Source organism: Orycteropus afer, unplaced genomic scaffold, assembly GCF_000298275.1.
Source record: "Orycteropus afer afer isolate SDZICR_OR568_19922 unplaced genomic scaffold, OryAfe1.0 scaffold00109, whole genome shotgun sequence".
NCBI classification, from domain to species: Eukaryota; Metazoa; Chordata; class Mammalia; order Tubulidentata; family Orycteropodidae; genus Orycteropus; species Orycteropus afer.
In genome coordinates this window covers 5,928,493-5,938,328 of record NW_006921696.1, presented here as the reverse complement: position 1 = coordinate 5,938,328, position 9,836 = coordinate 5,928,493, and the positions used below count along the sequence as shown (strand labels likewise).

The window sequence follows — 9,836 nt, the reverse complement described above, 5'->3', positions numbered from 1 at the left end:
AAAATGCATCTGGGCTTCTAAACAAAGGGGGGAAAATGGTAATGGCTTTAAAATAAAGAATTCATCCCTTTGCCCTTTGCAAAGTTTCTTAATTAACTCAACAGAGAGTTAAAAATGACTGCATTTGTGACTGTGATCTGAGGACATATAAGAAAGAGCATCTTGGCGAAACATATGTCCGTTGGAACCCAAACTGCTGAGAACTCTCACGTCTAGAGCATGCACATGTTTCATACCAACACAGCTTACAACACCTCAGGGCGGGGGAAGGTCATACACAATTGGGAAATGTCACAGAATCTATGTACAAACGCAGAGCCAGGAAGAACACATGAAGTCAAAGAGAGAACAAATACAATTTTAAAAATACATTTTAAAATCATCTCAACGTCAAGGACCACATTTACTGAAAAGGGAAATCTATTCTATAGACTACCTCGTAAACATTGAAGATGCAGCTTTATATTATTTATAGTCTCAAGAGAAAATAAATTTCTGGTTTGTCATCACTGCTTGGCTCAGTCTGCAAAACAGAATTATCTGAACAAAACTGGTCTACGTAGCCGTAGCTCAGGGCTGTGCAAGCCCCCTCCGGGATGCCGCGGCCTTCTAGCCCACTGCCTTTCCGGTTACTCAGGAAGCCTGCGATGTATGAACCCGTGGAGTGTCGATTCACAGTGGATGGGGGCGCTGAGGGTTTGTTTCTAAGAACCACTCCTCCAAAATCGCTGGGGTTCACAACCTTTTGCTTGTTGGCTTCCTGTTTTTCCTTGGCACGACTGGCAATATTACGCACCCTGCTCTGACTTCTGGATGACAACTTTCTGACCAGTGCCCTGGGGAGTTGATTCACCTCTTGCTTTGAATATAGCACTTGGCAGCTTTCTTCCTGGTCAAAGGACACAAGCTTCCTCAGCTGCTCGGTCAAAGCATCTGTAGGCTCCACTGGCTTTGTTTTCACAGGCATTCCCTTCCTGTCTCTTGTGCCAGTTGTAACAAAACTCTTACTAATACATTGGTACTTGCTTTCAAAATTGCAGGCAATGTCCTCTGATGTTAAGTCCCCCAGACTTTTAGATTTGCAAGGACTGGGCAGTTTCAGAGCAGGCAGAGGAAGATGTGTGGAGGGCTTGGGTGCAGGAGCATGCATGTCTTGAGCATTAGACTGCAAGGGCACACAGGTCAGGCTCATTTTTGCATCTGGATCTGAGAAGAAGTTATGCACAAATCCAGCACCCTGATAGGCTAGACAAGAAGAACTTTGATATTTCACATCTTGAATATTGTTGAATACTTGAGGGACAGAAGAGGGGAGAGTGTCTTTACAGTAGCCATTTCTCAAACCACTTTGAAAATGTTCCACCACCTCCTGGCTATGCTTCAGCTTTAAAGGAGAAGCAAGTTGGCTTGTGGCCCCTCTCCTACAGTCATAGGTCATTATCGAGAGATTTTCTGACTCTCCATCGATTTCCACCAGACTACTCTCTGCAGAGTCCAGACAGAGAGTGGGATCAGCTATGATGTCCTCCAGTATCAAATCAGTGGACATGGTAGGGCTGCAGTTCTTTAGTACTTTCCAGTCTTTTCCCTTATTGGGACTTGTCAGTAACCAGCAAGAAGTATGAGAGGGCCCAGGCAGATTGCCTTCTGTAGGCCTTGTCTTAGTGTTACCAGAAAACTCATCATCTAGTTTGGTTTTAGAGACGGGAGTGCAGGTGGTTTCGTGAAGGACTGTGTATGTTACATGTTTTGTGGTCTCGGGACTCGAGAATGCAATAGGCTCAGGAGATGGGCATGGGAAGGATGACTTGGGCTTTCCTTTGGAAAAGCCATGATTGATGGGCAGTTTTAGACCAATGGTTGGCAAAGGAGGATGGCTTGACATCACACTGGTACTATGAAGATGAGAAGCAACTGTGAGGGTAGCTTGATCACTGATCTCATCAAACTGGCCAATCAGTGCTGAGATGGAACTGCCTGGCTCATTCTCATTTGTTAAAGTGACATTTTCAATAAGTTGGGAGATCCCACTCTCCTGTAGAATTGCCGTTGAATGTAAGTCAGATACGTCAGCATGAAGCGTGGAGATGTCTGACAAAGAAAAAGATGTTGCAGTTCTGCTCTTTCCCTTATTATCTTCCAGATTCTTCATCTCTAGGGTGCTTTGAGAAAGGATGCTTCCTGACAATATGCTTTTCCCTTCCACAAAGCCCTCAGCATTCCCATTTTCCTTGGTTTTCATACCACGTAGATCTTGTGTTAGGTTAACTGTAGGATCAAGATCCAAATGCTTCTTTGGGGAGAGGGACTTGTTGGCACAATGGTTTTCCTGGCAATCATTTGTCACATTTGATTTGGTTCTCTCACCCTTAGGACCTGACACTCCCAATTGTTCTCCTGTAATTGACACATTCGTAGTAGAAACGTTGGTAGTAGAAATGGTGGAGCTGCCTTGGCTGTTGTCTTTGTGGAGGAGAGCACTGGAGGAGGAGGACAACTTTTTGTTGAAGTTCTGAAAATGTTGGTCTTTTATACTTGCCTTCCCTTTTCTTCCCCCATCCTTATCTTCTGCTGAATAAAACAAGCAACAGTTTAGGTGATATGTATCACTTTGTGTACGACCTGTAAACACTCAAGTTTATCTCCAGACAGACAAATGGAGAATGTAAATCTGTTATACTGTGACAGAATATAATTATGGATTGCAGAGGTTTGCAACAATGTATTCATATGATGAATAAATGGTAAAATATATTCATAGGAATTTCACTGAAGCTTCCCTTTGATATCTATTACATCAGCTGAGGATGTAATATTCATTGTCCAAAAAAAAAAAAAAAAATGTCAATGAGTTACCATACTTTTACAGTGAGGATTACCTTAGGATGTTTCCTATTCAGATTTGTACTACACAGAAGCATGGCAATAAAAACAACAAGACAGCTCTGTTAAAAAAAAAAGCATTGTGATGCCTGCAAATAAGAAACTGTAAGCTTTCAAAGTTATACACATTTTAACCAAAATCAAAATTATGGTCATTTTTAAAGATGTTTTGAACAAAGTTCTAACTCAACCAATTAATTTCTAAAACAAATAGAAGGTCTAATAAGTGCATTAAAATATAAACATCTGTTGACTTAAAAATGTAAAGATAAAGGATTAGTCACCAATTCTACGATTATCAATTTTTATAATAATTTTTTGCTTTTAAACATATAAATATCATATGTATTCACCTCTAAGTGTCAGTAAACTATCAGGCATAGTAAGGAAACTAAAAGCACACAATTCACAGTAATTTGGGGTACTCCTATCATGTTTAGTATAGCGCTAAGACAATCTTTGGTATTCAATTATTCTTAATCAGATTATTCCTTAATAGTCTCTTAGTGCTTTCCCACTAATGATATGCACAGAAAATAATTTTTAATTTCTTATTAAATGTTCTAACTAAAAAAAAAAAGTTTACTATAGAAAAATTTGGAAAATACAAGTAACTACAAAGAAAAAAATTAAGTATCTTATGATTCTTATCATTCAGAGGCAGCCACTGCAAACTTTGACAGAGGAACAAAACTATGTTGTGCTTTTCTCTACTTAATATTGAAGAAAAACCTGTTTGTTTGTTTTTTTTCTATAATAGTATTTGAATTCTTAAATGGCTATATATTGTTCTATATTTACTATAAGTTTGATATAAGCTAATTTATGTAACTGCCGCAAAAAGGGAGAGAAAGAAACACTACCTCACTAATGCTTTCAAACTCAGATTAATGACATTAATTTCTTAGCTGTGGTATTAATACAGTTTCTATCAAATGTAGCTTTATTTTCCCCAAAGATGGAGGTTGTAAAACAAATTTTAAAGCATATATTTCCTTTCTCTCTCACATTGCTCTCAGCAAAATTTCAAACTTTTAAAAACCCTTCTGCTTCTCCAAACAAACTATTCATGAATTGGCTTTTTTCACTAGAATATCTCAGAACAAAATTAAATACAAGTAGTGATACTGCCTTGGAAACCCAAGGAGGGGTTGCTATGAGTTGGGTCCAACTCAATGGCACATAACAACAACAACAACAAATGGTATTTGTGAGTAAATAGATCATTGAAATTAGACTGTCTGATAGAAGAATTTTGCTAAAAGAAAATAATTTTGCTAAAGGAAACAAATACCACATTCTACTTAAGATGATTCTGATCTGATTGAAACATTTTTGTTACAGAGATATCAAATGGACACAGGTTCTGGTGCTTATTACCTAGAAAGCTGAAAGTTTATAAGGGCTTTCTTTGGTTCATTATAAAGTAGTCACCACTCTTTATCAAGTTCCTTGTATGAGATGAGTATTATGCTCATCCTGGGCAAATGGATGGATAAAGCATGGTCTCTATGACTGTGGAGGCTACATCTGGGGAGGAGCCACATACATGCCTCCTTCCCTGCAAGCATCCATGCATGAGGTAAGTATGACCCCAGAACATCATCCCCCAGACTGCCTCTTGAAGAAGCAAGGATTTTCCAAGTGAAGAAGGTGACTTACTTTTCACCTCTGGACCTTTCTTTCTCTTCCACAAACATTCCCAATCATGGAAGAAAAAATACAACTATATTCAACCTCCGAACAATTTATATATATGGTCCTTACTTGGAAAACTAAGATCTCTATTCATGTTTTGCAAGTGTCACCTTCCCCTTTCCTGCTTCATAGACTTTATAAGCTCAGCACCACCACACCTGATGGCCTCCCTGATCCCTCACTGTTAATTTCAGATGTTAGAGCTATCTTATGGCCTTACATACTCAGGAAATAGCTCTTCTACTGCCCCCCCCATCCTGATGTTTGTAAATTTGAGGTCCTGAAAATAATATTAAAAATGATTTTTCCGTGTATTTTATTTTGACTGTAAAATGTCAACCATACTATAATGCTAATCAGGGACTTACATGCAGCCTAGAAAAGTTAATTTATTCTTAGAAAAATTTAAAGCATCTTACCCAGAGAATTTTCTTTTCCTTCAATGTCTTTTGCTGTTTCAGATAGAGGCAGTGACAATGCTCCCAGAAGATTTCTGTCAACAGGCATAGAGACAGGGCGTACTTGCAGACTCCGTGTGGTTCTCCTCAAGACTCCGTCTTGATCTCTTACGGCCTCAGACACAGAATCCTTTATCTCTACCATTTCTTGGAAGCCCATCTTGCTCTTTTTTCTGCCTTTGGCTGGGGCACTGGCTGTGCGTCGCAGAATTCTATCTCCAATTGATCGTTTCCGGACATAATGGGAATTGTTTTCTGAACTGTGCCTGGGATTCTTATTGAACAGTCCCTTCAGACCTTGGAGTTGTCTGTTCTGAAGACACACAGACACACACACAAATAAACCAAGCACAAGTTAAACAAATGACACTGTGACAACTTCTGTTCTAAATGACAACTCCATGAAAAACGAATCCAAAACAAAATTGTACAGCCACCGAGTCATTTAAATCAAGAAAACAGCAGCTCACAGCATGTTTGCACAATGTCATGCACATCTTATTAACTTTACTTTGTGAGGAAAGCAGCCTTCTATTATCACAACCAAGCTTTCTCAGAAGTTTCCTACCCAGATGTGAGAAGGTGGTAGGAAATTTTCCATAGCAAATGGAGTGCTACAAAACATTGCCACCTTAAAGCAACAGAAGCATATTTCAGAGGTAAGCAGGAAAATGGAGTGATATGAGAAAGCATGCTACCATAACCATTTTTTTAAATGTGCCAGCAAGAACAAAATATCATGCTGAGAAACTACCTTTGTAGCTCCTAGAAAGTGCAATATAGTATAACTGGGGTTGAGTATTAGAGGGCTCCACTGTAAGGAAAAAACAAAAACACAGCAAAATGATTTGGGCTCATTCAAGAAGGTGGCACAAGAAAAACAAAAACAAAAAATGCAAATACTTCTCTAAACTCTTTTTCTCAGGTTTGGTGACTTTCAGTCTTATGTTCATTCATTGCTCCACTCAACACCACCATATTGTGGTATACACATTACAACCCAAATACACCTTAAAAATAATAATTAATGTGACTTACAAATGGGCATTTATTTATTTAAAAGAGAGAAGCCCTATAGAACACTTTCTTTTGCGTAATTTTTTTCTGGTCCAAATTTTAAACAAATTCTGAATTTTATCATTCTCCTCGACTATGATAAATGTTAGAGATACTACATAGTTAACCCAGGAGTTCTAGAAACTCAAGGAATTATTTACAATCCTGTATATTTAGGCCAGAGGAACGATCTCAACGAGTAGCACGAACAGAATCTGAAGACTAAACACAGAAAGTCATGCTAAAACTTCCCCACTCTTAGAAATGAAAATTCATTAGGCCTCTCTGCTGACTGAGGTAAGGATAAATGTGTGTCTCCAAGCTGAGGCTGAATTGGTCCCATTCCTATCAATTAGGTTATAGTAATATTAGGAGCTCTGGTGATGTGGTGGTTAAGGCATTCGGCTACTAACCAAAAGATCAGCAGTTCAAACCCACCAGCTACTCTATGGAAGAAAGATGAGGCACTCTGCTTTCATAAAGATTTGCAGACTGAAAGCCCTATAGGGCAGTTCTACCCTGTCCTCTGGGATCGCATTGAGTTGGTATTGACTTGATGGCAGTGGGTTTGATTAACAATAATATTAGCCAACATTTTTGAGTATTTACTATCTGCCAGGTAGCTTTCTATCATAATATATGTATTTACTTAATTATAAGGTGTCTACTCTTTTTACCCCATATTTGTAGATGAGGAAGAGTCCCTGGGTGGTACAAATGATTAAAGTGCTTGGCTGCTAACAGAAAGATTGGAGGTTTGAGTTCATTGAGTGGCACCTCAGAAGAAAAGCCTAGTGATTTATTAAAAAAAAAAAAAATCAGCCAATGTAAACCCTGTGGGCTATGGTTCTACCCTCATACACATGGAGTATCCAGGAGTTAGAATTGACCTGACAGGCACTGGTTACAGATGAGGAAGTCAGAGCAGAGCGTGTCTATACCTCTGGAGGAGAAGCTCTCAGCTATCAGACTCTCTGGGAAAGAAAAATCCTGGGCTCTTTTCAGCCCTGGCAAATCCAGAAAATTCAGTCCAGCAGCCAACTCCCTAATTCCTTGGCATGACTAGAAGACAGCTACTAATTTGTAAACCTCAAGTGAGCTCTACAATGAAGAAAGCAGCATCAGGAGATAACTAGAATACATTTTTGTGGCCCTCTTCTCGTAAACCCTATGTTGTTGTGCACCATGGAGTCCATTCCCACTCATACCTGTTGCCAGCCTGTTGCCATCAAGTCAATTCCAATTCATAGCAACCCAGTAGGACACAGTAGAACTGCTCTATAGGCTTCCTAGGCTATAATCTTTATGGAAGCAGAATGCCACACCTTTCTCCCATGAAGCGGCTGGTAGGTTCAAACTGCCAAACTTTTGGTTAGCAGCCAAGTACTTAACCATCACACTTTCAAGGTTGCTTTGCAAGTCCTCTAAGGACTTTAAATTCATTCACAAATTTTAGGATTCAGTTAAAAACAGTGGCATCAAATGAATACATCCTGCCTAGAACAGGCTGGGATTGCAGCCCAGTTAGTGAAGTTATCAAACATCTGATACACTAAATATTCTACTGTAGCCAACCATTGCTTTTTAAGGAGTAAAACTCAACATCAAACATATCTTTATTGTTTTAGGCAAAGAAATGATTGCCTGAGAGGTTAAATCATTTCCTCCATCCTATAAAGTGCAGATAGGGCCTCCAGGTAGAAGGAACAAGTGCATACCCCTGAACAGTGGCAAAGTCCATGTGCCCCAGGGCCTGACAGCAGGGCAACAGACTGGATGTACAAGGCTTCCTTCCATACACCTTTCTGTTAGAGAACAGTTTGCCAAAATGTACATCATTTTTATGCACTCAGTCAACAAAACACGTTTGTTGAGGACTTTATTATTGTTGTATGTGATTTCAAGCCCAATGATCTTTCTTACCTTCCCATAGATTTCATTGATTGTTATGTGGACAAATATAGATGCTTCTGTCAGTCCTTCCAAATAGACATGTCGGTAGCCTGATAAGAGAAAGTAGTTTCCTTTTAGTTGAACTTGCAATTGGTTTTTCCATGGTGCATAAGAATTAATATCTGACTTTACTATTGTTCTTTACATTTTACAAAGCACATCAATACTCATGTTATTATATATAGTAAAACCTGTGAAAGCCAGAATTTGTGTTAGGTGGAAACCTGTCACAGAATGAAAACAAATATTTCCCACTAAAATGAGTGACAGAAAGGCAGAAAACTTGCTAGACTTGGAAAAACAATGCAATGCCATCAAGCTCTGGCTCTCACAGGTTTTACTATTATATATATATATATAATTTTGTTTTTTTTAATTGTGCTTTAGGTGCAAATTTACAGAGCAGAGTTTGTTTTACAACATTTCGTGTACATTTGGTTTCACTCCCCAATTACCATCCCCAACCCCAACGCAGCCTCCTCCTCTCCTTTCTGAGTAACCGACCCCCACCCCCACCCTGTGCCCCTCATTGTTATGCACTCCTGTGTGTCCTGCATTTCCTCCGCAGGAATGTTACCCCTCTGGTGCTCCATGGTCAATTGCTCCAAGGGGTGCATCACCCTGGGTTGAGTGGTCTGCGTGTACATCTTGTTTACTATTGGGCTGAGAGCCAGCCCTGGGGAGTGAGTTTTATTCTAGGCCCAAAGTGTATCCCAGGGCCATAGTATTAGGGGTCCCACCAGACTCTATCCGACCAGTAATTCTGATCATTATTGTGTTTTTTTAATTTTGTTCCATGTTTTCCCCCCACTCTATCCAGGATCTCCAGTGCTGATCCCTTCCTGAGTGGTTGGCATTGGTAGCTGGGCACCATCTAGTTCTTCTGGTCTCAAGGCCCATCATGTCCTAATACATACTTTATGTATCATATATGCAATCTAACACATATATGTTATATCTTCCATAGAAAAAGGAACAGTCAGTTTAGAGAGAAAAGCCATCCCATACCTACCAGGCACTAAGCTGCTGAAGGTCACAGTTCTTTGTCCAACAAAGTCTCGTCCAATGGGATCATGATCCCACACAAGGAAGCGAACCAAAGCTATTTCTGGCATGTGTACTGTAAATGTCAGAGTTTCTTCCCACACAGGGTTAAAGCCTCAGAGCAATAGGAAAAGAAAAATCAGAATATCAAAGGGCTTGAGTCAGCAGCCACATCTGGACAGTAGACATAGAAATTGCTTGCAATGGTTATTAAACTGGGGAAGAGGATTGAGACACTCCAGGATGCTTTCCTGACATAAGTCTTTGGAATTTACCTCATTGCTTGAAAATAATTGGTAAGAAAATTGCCTGTAAATTATCACATCAAATCCATTAGTCTTTGATGCCAAATTGCATTGTAGAGAAAGCACTTTTAGGCAATACTCAGAATGCTTCAGTGAGCTCAAAAATTATCTGTAGTGATGTAAAAATAGTGTTTTAGCAGAAACAATAAAGAATGCTCCCCTCCCCCACACTACCACCCTTCATACCCACCAAACATCTTGCCGCAGTAATAATGACCACCAACCATTTCATAAGGTGCTTTGCAGGTCTCAAATGCTATTGCACATATATCATCCTATTTTATTCCTATAGCAAACCTCTGAAGGTGGCAGGGGCAGGTTTTTTGTTTGTTTATTTGTTTTTCATTTTTCTAGGACAAAACATATACTACTGACTTTCAAAAATACATAACTTTCTAAAATTACAAAAGAAACATTCTTTTTTAAAAAAATAAAGTAG

The 9,836-nt window shown here is 39.3% G+C and overlaps 1 protein-coding gene across 1 annotated transcript in view; it reads right to left on the bottom strand.

The window, feature by feature from the left end:
• Nucleotides 1–469: 469 nt before the first annotated feature.
• Nucleotides 470–9,836, bottom strand: part of PLCH1 (phospholipase C eta 1) — a 330,067-nt gene continuing 320,700 nt past the window's right edge. Inside the window, exons 19-23 of the mRNA XM_007943576.2 lie at nt 9,061–9,207; nt 8,019–8,098; nt 5,794–5,853; nt 5,001–5,352; nt 470–2,571 (exon numbers count right to left, since the gene is read on the bottom strand). Coding sequence (XP_007941767.2) covers nt 470–2,571; nt 5,001–5,352; nt 5,794–5,853; nt 8,019–8,098; nt 9,061–9,207 — 2,741 coding nt within the window. The remainder of the gene's footprint in view (nt 2,572–5,000; nt 5,353–5,793; nt 5,854–8,018; nt 8,099–9,060; nt 9,208–9,836) is intronic.